The 19841-nt window shown below is 52.5% G+C and overlaps 1 protein-coding gene across 1 annotated transcript in view; it reads right to left on the reverse strand.

Moving 5' to 3' along the window:
* Positions 1–19841, reverse strand: part of Prex1 (phosphatidylinositol-3,4,5-trisphosphate dependent Rac exchange factor 1) — a 162933-nt gene that overhangs the window by 82177 nt on the left and 60915 nt on the right. Inside the window, exons 3-5 of the mRNA XM_059258980.1 lie at positions 13148–13219; positions 11062–11184; positions 4404–4508 (exon numbers count right to left, since the gene is read on the reverse strand). Of these exons, the coding sequence (XP_059114963.1) occupies positions 4404–4508; positions 11062–11184; positions 13148–13219 (300 nt within the window). The remainder of the gene's footprint in view (positions 1–4403; positions 4509–11061; positions 11185–13147; positions 13220–19841) is intronic.

Raw genomic sequence — 19841 nt, forward strand, 5'->3', positions numbered from 1 at the left:
TGAGAAGTGCAATTCTGCACCCTGGGTCCTGGCTACGGCTGCCTACATGGCCTCAGCCTCTGCATCTGTCCCTGGCACAGATGAGGGGTCCTGGCTATGGCAGCCGGGTGATGTCAGACCCCTTACTGCACACACTCAGGTCTTTGTCCTCTATCCAGTCCTCACCATGAGCTGCCTGGGTGATGTCAGCTCCAGGCAAAGGAGAACAGAGAGCTGAGGATGAGAGAGCTCTCCAGAAGCCCAGGAGCCTGGCAGGGAGTGGCCAAAAGCCCTTCAGACTTAAACAGGATGGCCGCAGCCACCACTTTTCCCAAAGCTCCCAAATCCAGACTCTGTCTTTTCCTTTTCTGAGACAGGGTCTCACGTGTCCCAGGCTGTGAACTCATTGTGTAGGAAAAAATGACCTTGAATGTCTAATCTTCCTGCCTCCATATCCTGAGTCTTGGGATTACAGGCATGCAACACTATGCCCCGTTTACGTGGGCTAGGTATGGAATTCGAGGCTTAATGCATGCTGGGCAAGCACTCTAACTGAGCTACATCCCAGCCTCTTTTTACTTTCATTTGAAAGAAAAGCAAGCAAACGTCTGGGCTGTGTTCACTACTCTCCTGTCTCTTGGGGGCCTGGGGACAGAATTCCTCAAAACCCACATAAGCACAGGATCCTCAGATGAGTGTCACCCCGTGGCCATCTAGCCTCTGCACTATGCACACTCACTTCCTGGGTGTAGATCACCCTTAGACCCACGGCTTTACCGAGCAGCCTTGACTGAAGAGACTCCAGCTCCCACCTCCAGCCCGGCCCCTTCCCTGCACCCCAGGCTCCTGGCTCCCCAGCACGCCTTGCCTCTCATCTAAAAGGGCATTCCTGCTCACCGGCTCCCAGCCCAGCCCTCACCATCTGAGGACACAGCTACTCTAGTCAGCCAAATGTTGGGGTCCTAGCTTGGCACAGCCTAGGATCACCTGGGAAGACAGTCTCAACGACTGTCTAGCTCAGACTGGCCTGTGAGCATGTCTGTGCAGAACTATCTCAACTATACTAACTGATATGGAGAGACCCAGCCCAGCAGCACCATTCCCTGGGTTGTGTCCTAGACTGTGTAAAGTGAAGGATGTGAGCTGGGTGCTAAGCCTGCACGCATTTGTTCCCTCTCTGCTCTTGACTGGAGACGTCATGTGACCAGCTGCTTCAAGTTCCAACCTTGACTTCCCCACAATGATGGACTGGACCCTGGAACTGTGAGCTGAAATAAACATCGCCCCCCTTAGAGCTGCCTCTGTCAGAGTCTTAAGGGTCACTGAGGCCATGCCCCAGGGGCATGTACTTCAAGGTCATAGGCAGGTGGAGCAGTTACCTGCTGCATCTCTAGGGGCGGAGGTGCTTCAAGGTCATAGACAGAACAGCTGTCTGCTACAATCCTAGGGTGCTCTGCTTCACTGACACCCCAAGACCAGCTGTCAGGAAAATTGTCAACTGGGTCTTCATTCTCTGCAGACACCCGCCCAACACCAGTGCCTCTGCCTGGACTGGTGCAGTAGCCTTATGGTGGGGTAAATGATTATCCCCCAAATGCCACACCAACCCAGACACCAGAAAGTGACCTTATTTGGAAGCAGGATCTCCACAGATGTGACTAGTTAAAATGAAGTCACATGGGACAAGGAACCCTAAATCCATTGCCTCCTTACAAGAGGAGAGGACGCAGGGAGGCCATGGAAGAGGGAGGAGAGAACGGTGTGAGGGGATCCAGAAAGGACCACCTGGGGCCAGAACAGGGAAGATGGCTTCCCGGGAGGGCTCCATGAGACCCCTTGATTTTGAGCCTCTGACTTCCCCAAACTACATGAGGTACATGGTCTCATTTAAAGCTGCTGGTATATGGCAAATGTTCAGCAGCCTGAAGAGATGTATGCCCAACCTTACCCCGACCTCACAAAGCCAAGGGACCTTTCCTGCTGTGGGATGGTCTGTATGTCAAATTGCTCTGATCGGTCAATAAATAAAACACTGATTGGCCAGTAGCCAGGCAGGAAGTATAGCCGGGACTAACAGAGAGGAGAAAGGAGGCGGAAAGAGACACTGCCAGCCGCCACCATGACAAGCAGCATGTGAAGATGCTGGTAAGCCACGAGCCACGTCCACAGATTAATAGAAATGGATTAATTTAAGCTGTAAGAACAGTTAGCAAGAAGCCTGCCACGGCCATACAGTTTGTAAGCAATATAAGTCTCTGTGTTTACTTGGTTGGGTCTGAGCGGCTGTGGGACTGGCGGGTGACAGAGATTTGTCCTGACTGTGGGTCAGGCAGGAAAACTCTAGCTACACTTTCCCACACAAATTCATTTGGGCCATCCTCTTCTCGACCCCATGGCCTCCCACCCCACTCAGAGTGACACTGCTAGTCTTTGGAGTCCCATCATGTTCTTCCTGGGGATAAAGTTCACTGACCATGGGTCACACCCACATGGAGGGCACTTAGAGCACAGATGATCTACCTCCATGAGGTCTTTCTGGGTCTTGGATTCTTTCTAGACATGAAATCCTCCAGTATTACTGTTCTCTTCTCATCTCGGGCCTTTTTCTACCTCCTTTTCCCCTCAGGCTCATCCCTCTGTCCTCTCTAGCCTTCCTGCCCTTCCTCAAATACACATCTACCACAGGGCCTTTGCACTGCAGTTCCTCTGCGGGGAATGCTCTCGCTGGTGACAACCCCTGCCGCTTTCCCACCATATCCGCAGCCCTGCCTCACTGTCACCTTAGATACCATTATCCTAAAGACCAATCGAAAGCAGCAGCCACTCCTTCCCTCCCTCACGCATCCTCAGGACCACATTTCCTTCAGAGAACTTAAGGCTACAAAATATACCATTTAGGACTTCCCAACTGGACTGTCCCCATGAAAACTGAGACATCTGCCTTGTCCACTGCTGTACCTGCCATACACTGATCCCTTCAAGATGACAAGCTCTCAACACAAAGCCTCTGACTGAATCCATGAATCAACCATGTAATAGACACAAAAACAGAGGCATGAAAGCCAGAGACCCTGAGTCCTACAGCAAGTACACAGCCCATCTCGAACAGTGCCAGTCTTGCTGTTCCCAACACAGTCACCTCCCATAACATCTATGACAGCTCTTTTGCAGGTGGCCAGAAGCTGTGAGATGCCAGCAAGGAGGGAGACAGATGGCACATGGCAACACCCCACACTCCTCCCTGTCTACGCAGACCCCAGGCAGCTGCTGCCGGAATATGGCAGCCTGGCCCACCAGAGAGACAGCATGAGGAGGAAGAGGGCGGACTCTTCCTTTACAATGCCCCGCTCACCTCCCTGGCTTCTTCCTGCCTCCCAGAAGCCCTGAAGCGGCCAGGGAACATCCTCCAAGGGTGGAGCCTGGGCAGCAGGGATTAGGGTAGTACAGTGGGGGTGAAAGGCACAGACCAGTGCAGAGGGACCTCCTGTCTCCATGTTCTGCCCAGATTGGTCTATGAATACAAGAGCAAAGTTCGAAGGTGCGGAGGGCTGTCTGTAGTCAAGGAGGACCAGCCACAAAAGCTTGACGGATTGAAGGCAAAAATAGAAGAGAGTTGGCCAATTTGCCTCCCTCAGATGCTCAGTGGCCCTGGGCCAGGCAGTATGAACTTGCCAGTGAAGGAAATACATGCTATGTTTGCATCAAAGGCCTGGGATGCTTGGCTGGAGGCCGTGCACAAAGGAGGAGATGACTGGGGGGGTGGGGGGTGGCTGTGGTGCAGGTTGCATCCTTGTGGGCCTGGCTCAAGTTCCCTGCGCCACCGGACCGTTCCACTCCGTGAGCTAAGCTCCGCATTCCCATGGGAAAATGGCAGCATGGAGTATATGCCTGGCCGGATATAAAGGGACTCAGGTCAGAGCAGGACTACAGCCCTGATGAGTTCTTTTGTCAAGCCCAGACCCTGAGAGGCATCTGACATCATAAAGTCCCCAAATCTACTATTGGCAAAGAATGTGGGGGGGGGGGGGGGTCCTAATGTCTCCTTAGAAATTTTAGCTGGTCACAGGGCTGACCAGAATTAAAACCTGCGTTTTACCGAGCATTGCGGCAAATATCCGTTACCCCAGGAATCATAATAGTGTGAGCTCCATTATAATAGAGTAAGATCCTGTCTCAAAAAGTGGGAGGCGGGACAAGCAAGTTGGTTCAGCAGGTAAAAGCGCTTGGCGCACAAGCCTGCCGACCTGAGTTCGATTCCCCAGAACCCACTTTGGTACCTTACCATTACTTTAGACCAGAAGTCAGCAGTTGACTGTAATCTGGCCACTGCCTGTTTTTGTAAGTAGCCCAGGGAATCCCCAGTGGGAGCTGTGGGTAGCTCAGGCAGGCTGGGGATAGACAGAGAGGTAGGGCAGGGTACTCACCAGGAGGAAGGCACGCACAGCAGGGACCTTGTTGAGCTCCACCAATAGCCGCAGGGCCTTCTCGTGGTTGCTACAGTACTCCTCATACACACAGAACTTGTCCTTCTGTAAGACAAGGGCAGAGCTGTGAGAGGCAGGGCAGAGGCAGAGGCAGGAGCCTGAGACTCCCTGGGGGCTTGCACAGGCTACAGCTCGGGCCTCCAGATGAAGTGGCTGTAGCTTGCTTCGAGACTGGGTCTAGTTTCCTCACTTTTCTCTAGCAGCCTGGGTGACCTTCTGGGGATGGGAGGCAGCACATCATGAGGGTCCGGGATATGGACTAAGCGAGGGGACCCGGGCATGGACACCAGCTCTGTATTTCCTGCTGTGAATCTAAGGTCCCACCTGCACCCTATGCCTTGGTGTCAATAGCAAGAGGCTAATAAATGTCAGAAAGTTGTTACAGCAGGAGGCTACCTCTGTTGATCTCTAGGTGACCCAGAGCCCAAAGTTGGACTCCTTCCAGCCCAGAAGTCACCCGAGGGTCACCAGGGTTTCAGAACTGGACAGTTTCCTAAGTTCCCCCTCTTAGGAGGAAACTTTCAGCTAAGCATTCCTCACTCCAAAAGGGTCCTAGAATTAGCCAAACCCCAAACAAGGATATCCTGGGGAAGCCCCTTGGGAATGAAGGCCGGCAGAGCCTAGATCTCAGGCAGAGGATGGACCAGAGACCCCAAGAAGCTCAGGAAGGAAGAGGTGGGTCGGCAGGGCAAGCAGCTCGTCCTGTTTCTGAAGTGGCCCCGACAGTCCACGCTTCCTACAGAGGGTACAGGAAAGAGGAAGCTCAAGGAGGAAGATGGGGGAGGGGACAGAAGAAGGAGCAAAACCGAGACCATTTCCTCCACAAGAGCCTGGGAGTGAGACAGAAGGGGGAAATGGAGGGAGGACGGGAGTTTCCAAACCAACAGGAGTCCCAGCCTGCCACAACTGCACTGGGCTCCACAGACCTGAGGGCACATCCTAAGGAACACCAGTCATACGAGTATGGGCCAAGCACTGGGTCAAGGCCACTCCGCTCTCTCAATGAGTGTGGACAGTCACTCTTCTCTATAACCTCACAAGGTCCGTACTGACCCATCCACCCAAAAAAACAAAGAAAAACTATCCTGTCATCTCACAGCTCCTGATAGGACAGACCAGGATCTAAAACCTCACAGCCCCCTCCACACACACACACACACACACACACACACACACACACACACACACCAGTGCACTCTCAAGGTCACAGCTGGGGGCAATGCCCGGGATAAAAACCTGAAGCCACAAATCCACAGGCTAAGCTCTGAGGGACTGTAGCATCATGAGAAGGCACACCCCGCCCCATATTGCCTGAGCAGCAGTGACCCTGGCCAGGGAGCTCTGCCACCCTGAACCTCCTTGGTTTCTGTGAAATACAGGTTCCTGACATCTGGCTGCTGGAGGATTAACTGGTATGTGTGAGCTGAGGAGAAGAGGCTGGCACATGGTAAACACTGTGGGGCACTCCAGGTACCCTGCAAGGAATGGCTAAAAAAACATAAGCAACAAATACCAACTGCTGGGAAAGGGACAATATGGAAAAAATGTCACCATCACTCGGCATGCACACATACATACACCATGGGGCAAACTTCGACCATCTGGGCATTACAACACTCAAGCTCAAAACACTACAATCAGCAGCTACTGTGCACAGAACCCATGGATTTCAGGAGCCCCAACCTCTCCCTGCAACCTGTGCAGCCCACAGAGACACTGACAGGCTAAAACAAAGATCAGGAAAGCCCGATGTCCCCCGTGGGATCGTGTGTTTAAACACGTGCTCTCCAGCTGGCAACCGTGTTTGGAGAGAATGCAGAACCTTTAGAAGGTATGGTCTGGCCAGAGGAATCGAGCGGCAAGGGATGGGCCTTGAGGGCTGTAACCTGGCCCTGCTTTTAGCCACAGCTCTGGGCTTCCTGATCCACTATGCTCCTCCCACCAACGGTGGACATCATCCTCTGAACCGTGAACCAAACTCAAAGTTTCTCCTTAAATTGCTTTCACCTAAGCCGGGCGGTGGTGGCGCACGCCTTTAATCCCAGCACTCGGGAGGCAGAGCCAGGCGGATCTCTGTGAGTTCGAGGCCAGCCTGGTCTACAGAGTGAGTTCCAGGAGAGGCGCAAAGCTACACAAGAGAAACCCTGTCTCGAAAAACCAAAAAAAAAAAAAAAAATTGCTTTCACCTGGAATTCTCTCAGTGACGTGAAAGGTAACTAACAGGCAGCCGGTCAGAGGGCTCCCTGTCCTGGCAAGGGTTACCAACAGGGGCCCTTAAGGAAGCATGGTGTTCTGGAAGAGACATATGGGCTACCTCAGCCATCATAAGAGATGTCCCTATATGCCACCACCACTACCCTCTAAGAATAAAACCAATGCATGGGAAACAGACCAAGGACAGAGAAAAATGATCCTAAAAATGTCATAAGGATACCTGGATCTAGCCATGCCTGAAACCAATCACACCTCAAAAGACTGATTTCACTGACAAGCAACAAAAATAGTCCTTTCTTCACTGAAGCCTAAGTTACTGCTTTTTGTCACAGACGGTGAAGATCCTCTTGATCAGTCCTGTTCTTTTTATAGTGTGTGTGTGTGTGTGTGTGTGTGTGTGTGTGTGTGTGTGTGTGTTTCTCTTGTACTCCACACATATGAGTGCAGTACCCAGAGAGACCAGAAGAGGGCATCAGATCCCCTCAAGCTGGAAGACAGGTAGGTGGTTGTGAGCTGCTGACTGGGTGCAGTGAGTCATATTCTAAGAAGAAAATGCAAAGCACAAGGCTCAAACATAACGAAGTGACATCTCCCTGTCCACCTCCATCTACACCACAAAGAGCCAGGCCAGAAGCCAAGGAAAGGCCTGGCTCCTCCCATATGTCAACCCCAGTCAATGGCAATGAAGGAATCAAGAGACAGGGCACTGTGTTCGGTTAGTAATATCTGCCACAGGTGCAGAGAGGGAAGAAAGGAACAATCTACAAGGGCACCCCACTTCCTTCAGACTTCCAGAAAGCCCAACCTGCTGCCTGGAGCAGCCAGGAGTAGCAAGTAGCACCATGGTGCTTGATAAGAATGCCCACCACAGGCTCACAAGATTTGAATACTTAGGCACCAGGGAGTGGCACTACTTGAAAGGATCAGGAGGTGTGGCCTTGTTAGAAGTGTGTCACTGGGGATGGGCTCTGCGGTTTCAAAAGCACAAGCCAGGCCCTGCCCTGTGTCGCTCTCTTCCTGCAGATCTGGATGCAGGACTCAGCTACCTCTCCAGCACCATGTCTGCTTGTGTGCCACCATGCTTCCCACCATGGTGAAGACGGACTAACCCTCTGAAACTGTAAGCAAGCCCCAGTTAAATGCTTTCTTTTATAAGTATGCTGAGGTCATGGTGTCTCTTCAGAGCAACGGAACACAGACCAAGACAACCCCCCCACCCAGACCCAGTTCAGCTACCCACTGCCCTCATAGCAAGCAGCCCAGCCGCAGCTCAGGCCTTGGTCTGTGGATGCGGACCCTGCTCTGATACCCTCAAGTCCCTGTGTGGAAGGCTTGTCTCTTCCCAAGGGGCAGAGGAGCTAAGTGTTCTTCACACATGGCTGTACACACAGAAGCGGTAGGTGAGGACACACAGCAGTGGACTAAGAGGATCCAGCTACCAGGGGAGCCATGCGGATTGTCACAGCTGGGAAACACCCAGGAGAAGATGCTATCAGCCCCAAACCACAGGAAGACCTGGACCCAGAGAAGGGCATACACAAGTCTCGAGAAAAAAAAAAACAAAACAAAACCCACAAGCCAGTATCTAGTGCATGTCCCTAATACTGCATGTGACACTAAAATATACCTGGATGCTTACCTGAAAAACCACTCTACATCCTGTGTTCCTGTTTGCTACATGCAGCAACCCTGACCCTGAGTGGACCCCAGAAGCATTCTAGTCAACGCCACGACTCTTGCACCTCCTAATCTATCACCATCTGTGTGCTATCTGAAGTGATGTCTGTTATTCTCCATGTCACCTGCCTAGCAAGATGCGAGCCAAAGGGAGCAGGTCTGTCTCGCCTAGTCCAGCAAGCTCACGCCACCGTGCCTGGCACTCAGATTTCTGCAGGTATCTCAGGAGCCAGTGTCACTTACAACTGTGACAGATTCCAGTGTCACAATGTCTTAGGCTTACTCCCAGTTCTGACACTGACTAGTTATCTAAAGTCAAACTATAACTTAGTCTCTCTGAGCCTCAGTTTCCCCATCTGTAAAATAACCATCTTCAAAAGCTACTGTGAAGTTTTGAGACACAGGGTTCTACTCTTTAGCCCAGGCTGGCCCTAAACTCACTACATAGTCTAAGCTGGCTACATGTTTGAGGCAATCCACCTGCCTCAGCTTTCCCAGTGCTAGGAATACAGGCGTGTGCCACCTCCCTAAAAATCATGCAGTTTTAGCAAGCTGGCATGCATGGAGCACTTAGAACAGTACCCTACACAGATGAAAGGCCCCTGAGTGCTTGTCTGTGTAAACTCAATACACACTGGTTGAGGTTGGGGGTGCAGGTTCTTTTTAAGGACTAAGTAGGTAGCAGAAGGGTCTGCAGCCTGCCAATTCCTACTCCCCCAGCCTAGATGCTGCCTGGGATTCCCAAGGAGGTAAGGATGAAGAACAAAGCTGGATGTGACCTTTGGGGCTAGAGAGGCCACCGTGCTGTCCCCGAGGGTCCACCAGTAATAGCATGGTGCAGTTCCCTGGTACTAGCTGCTAAATCCCTGCTTAGAGCCCCACGTCTAAGAAAATGACTGCTTGTCCCAAAGTGGGCCCCTTCACTGCCACTGTGCACAGCCCCCAAGGCCACCCCAACTCTGGCACCCTCCCTGATGGAACCAGCTTAGGTCTAGACAAGCATGGCACTCAGTCGACCTCATCAGCTGCCCCCAGAAAGCCACCTGCACACCTGCCTCCAGCTACCGTAAAACTCCAAGCCATCTGACTCACCCGTCCCCTCCCCCAGCATGGGGGCAGAGAAAGTGAAGGTGCTACATTTTAAATTAAAACATGATTTGAAATTAAAAACACTGACTCACACTGAGCAGCCTGGCGGCTGCTTTCCCCAGCTGCGCTTTCCCCAGCCGCTGGAACTGCCCAAGGAGGGGTTCAGCCAGGTGTGCAGGCAAAGTCAGTGTCTCCTCCATCCAGCTGCCTCTATTTATTCCCAGTTTTTGAGACACAGTCCAAGTAGCCCAGGCTGGCCCACAACTCCCACTCCCCCACCTCAGCCTCCCAGGCACTGAGATTACAGACCTGCACCCCACAGCTGGCCCAGGAATCTTCGGGTGGCCTTGGCCTGAGGCAGCACAGGAGGTTCCCACGGCAGCCACTGTACCTGAGTACCTTCTGTCTGCGGCAGCAGCCCTCCACTGTCCCCTCCAGCAAGGACACCACTCACCCTGCTGAGCATGTTTATTCAAGGTTTTTAAATGAACCCAGTCTAAAGGATTTCACAGTAACCCCAGCAGGCGGACACAGCGGAGGCCTCAAACTCAGAGCGGGAATCCGCAACCTGAAGAGCTCTGGCTCCCTGTCCTAAGTCCAGTTCTGTTGTCACACATGTGGTGACAACCTTGGGCTTGTCCATCCTCTGCTGCTGGCCCATGGAGCAGGCAGATGAGCTTGAGCTAGTCTCTTATTGCTTTCCTCCTCTTTTTTTAATTTTATTTACAGCTGGGTGTGGTGGCCCATACCTTTAATCCCAGCACTCAGGAGACAGACGTGGACAGATAGATCTCTGAGTTCAAAGCCAGCCTTATCTACATAGCAAGTTCCAGCCAGCCAGTTACATGGTGAGACAAATATTTGTCTCGAAAAATAAAATAGTATAAAATAGATTCTCTGTCTGGGGACAAGAGTGCCATGGCATGTGTGTGGAGCTCAGAAAACCATTTCCTGGAGGCAGCTCTCTCCTGCCACCACAAGGGTCGCAGGGATCAAACACTGATCACCGGGTTCAGTAGCAAGTGCTCTTACCTGCTAAGCCACTTCGCCTGCCCTATAGGAATAGATCGGAGCCCTAAGGTCTCTACCCCTGTGTTGCCAGTACTCTAAAAGGAGGCCTGCCATGGGGACAGCTTAGAACGTTCTAGACTAACAAAGAGATGGTATGGCTGGGTGAGGGGTTAGGTTCCAGGAAGTGGCAGGCCTGCAGAGATGTGGGATTCTATGCTGATGAAATAGAGCCAAGGAGAGTTCTAGAAGAGGGGAGAAGCAACCAAGTTTGTGTTTCCAGAGGGTCTCTAGCAGCTCAGAGGAGGGCTCTTTACCCAGGAATCTGGGCCTTGGGAGGTCAGAAGAACAAGGCCTGTTGAGGCCCAGGGGCTCACACAAACTCACACAAGCCTAGCACAAGGCCCAGCAGGCCGAGGCCTGGAGACCTACACAAGGCCATGCCCTGTAGACTCTTGGGAGGTGGTTGGGAGAGCCAGACCACAGGAATGGGCACACAAACACCACGGCAGAGCCAACGCTGACTGGACGCTCAAACTCAGGTCCTTAAGCTTATGCAGCAACCGTTCTCAGTGACCCAGCGACCCAGCGACCCAGCTCCCATACTCACAAATTTCAAGAAAACATTCCCAAGTTCATGCTGAGACTGAGGCTCGGGGTGCAAGCAGTACTCCAGGGCAGCCAAAAAGTCCTTATGGACCTCCAAGATGTCCTCAATGTTGGAGAAAAGGATCTAGGAAGGACCGAGAGGTCAGTCAATCAGGGTTCAGAGAGAGCAGGGCCATTCCCAGAAAAGCCTGCACCCCCGGGCACATTAGCAGGCAACAATGGGTGGGGCTCCCCTGAGCCAGGCAGCTGCTGTTGGCTGTGACCCCACCAGCAGCAGCTGTGCAGGCCAGTGGCAGACCTGGGATTGTCACACTCATTGGTAGCACCCGATCTCCACAGGCTTCTTAGCCATTCCTGGTCCTGATTTACCCCGAGAACTGGAGGCTCAGAGAGCAAGTGTTGACATGCCAGCCAGCTGTGCGGGTGTCAAAGCATCTTTCCCTGTGTGCAGATACTGCCACATCTGGAATCTTCAGACATATCCAGGACAATGTGCACCAGCAAGTGTGTTCACAGGGCCCTGCTCCCACAACAGTGCATGGTGAAAGAGAAGGGCCAGAGCCTGCTCCTCAGTCACTCTAGGCCTGGACTAACTTCCTCCTCCGCCACAGTAAGGGCTGCTTGTCACATGAAGGTGACCAGGGGAACCCGCTGGTCATTGTTCCCAGTCCCTTCAGCCTAACTTAGCTCACGTGGTTGAACCTGGTTATGCTGAAGGTAACATTCGAGACCTTGCTGTTACACTTACTTTGTGAAAGCATTGCAGAAGTGTCCATCCCTTGACTGTATACCCAAAGGACACAAGAAATGCCCACTCAAGAGATATACACAGAAACGGTCATAACAGCCGCAAAATGGAAACAGCTCCAACATCCACCCACAGGAGACTAGACGCTGGTACGGCCACAGAGTGAATATTACAGAGCAAGGGGAAAGCATGGGCCACGACTGCACACCGCAATACAAACGAATTCCACAGATGTATGACGAGAGGCACCAGACACAGAAGAGCTCCTTGTCATAAAGTTTAAGAACAGGCGGAAACAGGGCTGAGCATGGCAGCACACACCTCTGATCCCTGAACTCAGGAAGCAGGGGCAAGAGGGTCCCTGAGTTCCAGGACAGCCAGAGCTACACAGAGAAACCCTGTCTTAAGAAAAGACAAGACAGAAACAATCAATGGCAGTGGAAGCCTCGTCAGCTGGGGGGAGAGCTGACTGGGAGGGGCAGTGAGCCCGCTGGACATGGATGCTCCCCTGCCTTCACTGGTAAACCCAGGTGTGGTACAGCTAATCCCTCAGAACTTGTGTCCCTTGTTGAACAGCGCGGTTAAGACCTGACAGAAAGGCAATATCTTAAAAACTAACAACGTGTGATTTTAAGTGATAGTAACAGCTTCCAAGTTCTAACAGTGCACAATAAATCAGTATAATAAAATGTAGGTACTCGGTGAATGAATGAGTGAAGCGACAGGTCCCAGAAAACAGGCATCCCCACCCCCACCCAGTACCCCAAGACCAGCCGTGCCTTCCAGCAGAGTGGACAGCCAGGTTAGAATTATTAACATCATGTGGCGACAAGAGCCAGGACATCGGGCAGGCGTCATCTCTGACCACATATATGGTAAATCCTGGGTACTTTGGATACACATAGCCCCTCATAGCCATTTCTTCCTGGTCCAGGCCTTTCAGAGCACAAAATGAAAGGCTTCCAGAATCGAGGTCAGAGTGCTGGAGAGCACAGGCCTCGGAGGCACACAGACGGCCCATTGATACTGCCCAGACTCCCCAGCGCCACAGCCAGAATGAAGCTGGCCCAATGACTCATGGGCCTGCCTGCCTTGGTAGTCTGTGCCCACTGCAGGGTTAGGAGGGCAGCAGGAGGTCCCAGGTTCCCAGGACACTTGGGAAGGGATTTTCCAGAGGCACCACACTGGACAAGAGGAAGTGAAAAGGCAGAAGGGCCATGCTGAGTCTGAACTAGAGAATGGGGCCTGGTGTGCACCCTCCCTCCCAGGGGAGGCCTTCCAGGGCTGCTGAGTTCAGAGTCACCTAGAAGGAGTAGGGCCACAGCAGCCAAGTCCTCACCTTGACATTCTCCTCCGTGAGGCCCTTCTCCACAGAGTCTGCCACATTCTGCCTGATCCGCTGCAGGAACGCCTGGGAAGACAAAAGCAAGCAGAGATAAGCGGCCACATCTCCCATTCTGGATACCCCTGCCAGAGGGACATGGATTCAAATGCTAACCGGGACCTCCTGAGAGGTTGCACAGTCCAGGTACATGGATAAGGACTTAGAAGAAGCACCCACTGCTGACAGCCTACTTTTCTGGGCAGCCCCCACCCCCTCTGCTGCTCACGCAAAGGCTTACTGAGCATCTACAAGGTCCCGCCTATGTGGCACTAACAACGCAGAGCCCACTCCCCCACCCCGGAACCTACAGTCCAAAGAGCCACACTCATACCTGCTTCCTCACACAATTGTAGACCACTCAACAATGACCCCCTTTCTGTAGTGTTTTCCTTTTTATGCTTTAAGACATTCACATGACTCAAACAAAAAAATATAAAATGTCAAAAACAGGACACATCTCTTTCATACCCCAGCCCTACCACTGAGGCCCTCACTGTCCCCATGGGAACCTCAGCTCCCTGGTGTCACAGATGGCCACACACATACACAAGCGTGTGTTCACATGCACACACATCTATTCCCACTGTCTCTTCTCTTCACACTAAAACAGCAGCACACAGGGCACTCCAAAGCAACCGAGTGCTCACACAGGCAGAGTCACTGCCCATCCACATGTGGCCAGGTGAGAAGATAGCTCCCCGGTGTCACCAGACGTGATGATGGTTTTTAGCTTGGGGGGGGGGAGGTATGTGCTGGGATGAAACTCCAGGCCCTTGTGCATGCTGGACAGGCACTCTATCTCCAGGCTGCATCGCTAGCCCCACCCCTCCTTTTTTTTTTTTTTTTTTTTTTGAGAAAAAACAAAATTAGGAGTTTTTACATGTCCCCCAATTCACTTCCCCTTCCTCCCTCCCTGTCACCCCTCCACCCTTCCTTATATTTTGGCTAGCCTAAAACTCAATCCTCCTGCCTCCACATCCCCGGTGCTAGGGTTACAGGTGTGGATTTTGGAGTGCTGGAGAAGACGTGTCATTGGGAAGAAGTGGATGTCATGGGTTCAGGGTAAGAGTAGAGGAAGCGGAGTTTACCGAGGAGGGATGCTGGCAGCTACAGAGCTTGGGTGAGACAGAGCAGCAGAGGAGAAGCTACTGTGGAGGCCGCAGGGATGGCTAAGGATAGAAAGGACATGGAGGAAAAGAGAGAGACCCAACCTAAGGGAAACTAAGGTTAGACTCCTAGAGACTTTGGGCTCAGGATGTGAGGCCTGGCCCAGGTTAACTGTGCAGTGGTCACATAGAGACCCCTGGGAAAAGGAGTCCATGGACTTGTCCCAACCCAGGGGACCCATCAGCTATCAATCTGTCGCATCTGGCTACAGTGAGGCCCAAGGGGACTAAGCCAGGCAAGCATGTGGTGTCCCTGCCTTGGGTTGAGAGCGTGTTCCACCCCACCATGCTTGTCTAAGGAGATTCCCCACGTGCCAGGGAGACAGACTGTGATGGTATCGAGGGAGGCAGAAGCAGGTGGCAAAGGGGTGGCTGGCCCCTCAACTCTGCTGTCTGATCCTTTTCTGTCACCTGGACCGACACCCACGATGGCCCCGTAAACAGGGCTGTCACACAGTCACATGGGCTGGTGTTCACAGGCAGGCCACAGGTGGAAGGTGACCTTGTTTCCACCCATAAGCCACAGGGTGACCAGGGCTGGGTCTGGACTAAATGCCATCACTTTACTGATGAGCCTGAGTTTATAGGTCCACCTAGATCCCAGGGAGTACAGACATCAAGAACCCAATCTATCAGGGCCCAAGAGCACCCAACCATGGTCTTCCCAGTCCTAACTACCATGGTCCCTCAGAGTCCACAGCCCATGCCTCTCCCAGCCCATCTGGTCAATGACACCTCTGCCTCTGGGGGTTCCAGCCTCCTCACCTCTCAGGATCCCTTAAAATCCAGTCAACGTTCAGCATAACTCTCCATGACTCCCCATTATGAAGCTTAAGGCCCTGACTAAGATCACCAAGGAGCCACATTCACAACCCTCAGTGTGGCTGACACCATCCATGGGCTGGGGTACCAGACTGAATCACAAGCAGAAAGCAAGCTGGACATCAGCATTCATCTCTCTCTGCTTCCACACAGCAGATACCACACTCCTGCCACCACGCCTCGCACACCCCACCCCTGTCATGATGGGCTGAACCTTTGAACTGTGAGCAAACTCCTCTTGTCCTAAACTATTTGGGTCAAGTCAGTATCCCAGCAATGAGAAAAGCAACTAATACATCTCTCTTCTTCAAGTCCAGATCTCCATAGCACTCCATCCTCCCACACTGGCGTCACACTTTCAAGCCTATTCCTGCCCCAGGACCTTGGCAAATGTTCTTCCTGCTGACATGTTTCCAGTTCTGCCCTGAGCCAGCGCCATCTTATCCACCACCTCCTCCAAGAAGCCCTCCCTGCCCTCTGCAGTCATCACTTCCCTACCTTGAATTATTAAAATATTGAACTCAGGGCTAGAGATATGGCTCAGAGGTTAAGAGCACTGACTGCTCTTTCAGAGGTCCTGAGTTCAACTCTCAGCAACCACATGGTGGCTCACGACCATCTGTAATGAGATCTGGTGCCCTCTTTTGGCATGCAGGCACATATGTAGACAGAACACTGTATATATGATAGACAGACAGACAGACAGATGGAGCTCAAACAATGCACACCAGCTTTTAAGAGTCAAACTGGCCACGACAGAGCAAGACTGTGGGTAGGATGGAGGTCAGAGTTGGAAACCACTGATCTTCCTCTATCCTGCCGTGTGACCTCAGGACAACGAACCAACTTCTCTGAATCTTAGTTTTAACTCTCCCCAAATATGAGGGTGTGTGTGTGTGTGTGTGTGTGTATGTGTGTGTGTACACATGTATGTGTTTTGTGTGTATGATGTATGTATATGTGTATGTCAAGTGTGTGTGTGTGTGTGTGTGTATGTGTGTGTGTGGTGTATGTATATTGTGTGGTGTGTGTGGTATGCATATATGTGTGTCAGTGTATATATGTGTGTGTATACATGTGTGTCAGTGTGTATATGTTTGTGTGGTGTGTATAAATATGTGTGTCTGTGTGTGTGCACGTGCGCGCGCGTGCAAGTGTATGTATGTTTGGGGCATGTGTGTGTCTTATAAATGAAACAGGATGAAGTGGAGGTAGGTCAGAAAGACAGAGACTTCACATCTCTTTTCACAGCTGGACTCTGGTGAGATCAGCAGCCGGCATGAGACCCTGACAAACCCCTGGACGCCAGTTCAACTTGTTTTTGAAAAGACACAGTAGGAAGGGTTGGGGGCAGAGGTTCCTAGAGGATGTGGCAGCCAAGCCTGGGGTGCCACGGGAAGCTGTCTCCAGCCACCCAGACAGAGAGACAAAGGTAGCCCCGCCCAGCACAGGCGCCCTGGCTGGCGGGCAGGAAGTATGAGTGCCACTGGGCTGACCTAGATGGAGCTTCCTGTCCTGCTTTCTTCACACGAGCTGGACTACTGCTATTGTGCTGGGACAATAAGTGGCTCGGGCCACCCACGGAGGACAGGCACTGGGCACCGAGAACAGCTCGTGACCTGGAAAGAATGGGCCAGCGGGGGCTCTGGGCCCAGCCATAGCAGCCCAGCACCACCACCCTGCAGGCGGTGCTGGCATCCTCTTTACTGATGGGGCCATTGAAGGACCAGAGGCGTGACGGCAGTGGAACACTCAGATGACAGCAGTTCACATCTGAGTTCACCTCCCTGAAGCAAGACACCATCCTGAGATGCTCCCTGTGGTTCCCCCAGAGCCCTGTCCACTCCTGGACCACCCAGCCCTTCAGCATCCATTCAGCCCCCTCATCCCAATAATAACAGCAATTTTTACATACATCAAGGATGCAGTAAATGGATGCTCATCACCACACAGCTTGGGCAAATTCTAGTCAGGCGAGGGCTCCTCAAAGGCCAACCATGAAGCTAGGAGTGGTGGAACAGGCTGGCCAGGTGTGCTTAGGGACCTGGGGCACTGGGAACAGTTCATATCCTGGTCTGAGCTGCAGTCACAGGTGACTGAGAACACAGGGTCCCAGCAGCATGCATAGGGGTGCTGCTGTGTAAGCATAAGCTAATGGAAGCGAAACACGGAAGGACCTGCCACAGAGGGGAGACCTAAGAGGTGCCACTAGGCACCAGGCACCAGGCACCAGCCACACGAACACCAGGCTCCTCAATCCCACACAGGCTTCCACCCTGCCTGTGCTCATACGCACCTATAAACAATGTCAGGTGACACCTCTGGGCCCAGAGGCCTCCTCAATGTGCGGGGCAGGCTGGGCAGGCCTCAGTCATAGCTGGCAGGAGCTGGCCCACAAATATATTAAGAACCTGAGCAGGGAGTGAGAGGTGGTGGAATAGAAGCTTGCTGAAGACAACAAGCCCACAGTCTACCTCCTGCCCTTCTGCAGCTGTGGCAGACATCACCAATCAACCACACCTACTTTCCTGCTCAACCATAGTCCTGGGGACCTTGAATACTTGGTACATCAAAGCCTTGCATCCTAGAGCTTCTACCTCCTAGTGACCAGGAGGCAAGGTGCCATCTCCCCACATGGCATGAGGCTCGAGTGGCCCACCAGGTGACTTGCTCCACAATGCAAATGGCTGTCTCTTGTTACGGAATAAGTTTTTTGTACACTGTGAAGATGTGTCTTTTCCAAGGTGCCTTCTGATTGGCTTAGTAAAAGAGGTGACTGGCCAGTAGCTAGGCAAGAAGAGATTAGGTGGGAGAATCAAACTGAGAGGACACTGGGAAGAAGGAGGACAGAGTCATGGGAGTCTGAGGAGTCTCCAGAACATGCCACGAGACACAGAGCGAGTAGGATGGGAAGTACATGAGGTAAACAAACCTCAAGGCAGCACACAGAGTAATAGAAACAGGTTAATTTAAGTTGTAAGAGCTAGCTAAAAACAAGCTTAAGCTATCAGCCGAGCATTTATAATTAATATTAAGTCTCTGTGTGGTTATTTGGGGAGCAGCTGGCAGGACAGAAAAGTCTGCCTACAGTCTCTCCCTGCACTCCCATGCTTTCTAGTGTGCCTACTCACAGCTAGGCCACTTCTCTGAATACGTCCTGTGTGATTCTTGGGGACCCCAGCTGTCTCCTTCCTTATATAATCACAAACATGAGTGACTGCACCAATTCTGCATCAGTGTCAAGTGTCCCCCTGTAAACAAGGCTCCCTGAACACATCCCTAAGGTGCAGGGTGAGTTCTGGGACCGTGGCTACATCTGCCACGCTCGGTTATGTGAGTCCCCTTGGGGACAGAGAGGCTGTCTGATTCAGGTGTGCAAACTGCTCCAGGGTGAAATGGCTGGATAGAGATTAGGGACATAGACTCCTGACTAATGAGCATCAAGCAGATCTACAGCTAGACTGAGCCAAATTCAAACAACAGAAGAAAGCTCCCCTGACCCACACCCAGAAGAAGGCACACAGGCTCTCTCTCAATGGTTCTCACACCAAGGCCTTAGACCACCAGGGAGGCATTCGTGTCTGTGGATTCTATGAGGCAGACTGAGACCTGGGGATGAAGAGACAGCATCTGTCACCCAAACTAAAACCACAGAGCAAAAAACCTGAACAGGGACAGTGGCTCCTACATACTGTTGGGACACACAATGCATGTGTCTTCACAGTCTCCAGAGTTAGGACCCAGCAGGAAGAGAGGCACGCATGATCAGCTAGTGATGTCTGGCGCAGCTGCAGAGCCAAAGAGCCTTACTCAGGAGTTACCCATCACAACCCTGACCGAAGCCACCCTGGCCATGTAACCCTGGGAGAATGGGGATCTTCTGCCCCCATGTCAATCACTCAGCCCCAGCCTCACGGCCTCCTCGACGCCCGTCTCTATATAGGCCCTGGCATTTACTGTCTGATGTGGTCTGCCCTTAAGACCCCCTAGTCCAGGGCCAAGTGAATGGAACACACCCCTCAGAATGCCCTTCCCTGAAAACACACAAGGAAGCTGCTGTCACTCCCTGCCCAGCAGAGGGGTGTTCTGTACGCCCGCCCCCCAGAACAGGACTGCTGGTGCCTGAGGCTGTGCACAGAGCCCTGCGCTCCAAGGCCTCTCCTCACTTGAGGGTCTGCTGCCAGGCACAGAGCACAGGTTGACTCATGACTACGTCTGCCTGCATTGCACCCAGCCCACGGTGTGGCCTCAGGAAACCCCAGGTGGGGAGGAAGACTGAGGGTGAGAAACAAGGGAGAGAAGCTGGGAGCCGACTGACTGTCACATCGGGAGCCCTGCTGCTTGGCTTTTCTTTTGTTTTGAAACCAGGTCTTATGTTACACAGGTTGACTTCAAACTCCTGGGCTCAAGTGATCCTCCTGCCTCAGCCTCCTAAGCAGTTGGGAATGCACGTGTGTGCCATCACTGCCACTCACTCTCCAAACTTTGCAGCTCCCGGGGCGGGGGTACTGTCCTGCATGCCCATTTTACAGAACAGGGGAACTGAGGACTCCGAACTGTGAAGCATTCACTCAGAGCCACATGTTGGGATGCGGTGATCTAGCCTAATGGCGAGAACCCAAACCAAACACGCATCTCCAGTGTATAACCGTGGGCCACAG

Source organism: Peromyscus eremicus, chromosome 4 (genome assembly GCF_949786415.1).
Source record: "Peromyscus eremicus chromosome 4, PerEre_H2_v1, whole genome shotgun sequence".
Lineage (NCBI taxonomy): Eukaryota > Metazoa > Chordata > Mammalia > Rodentia > Cricetidae > Peromyscus > Peromyscus eremicus.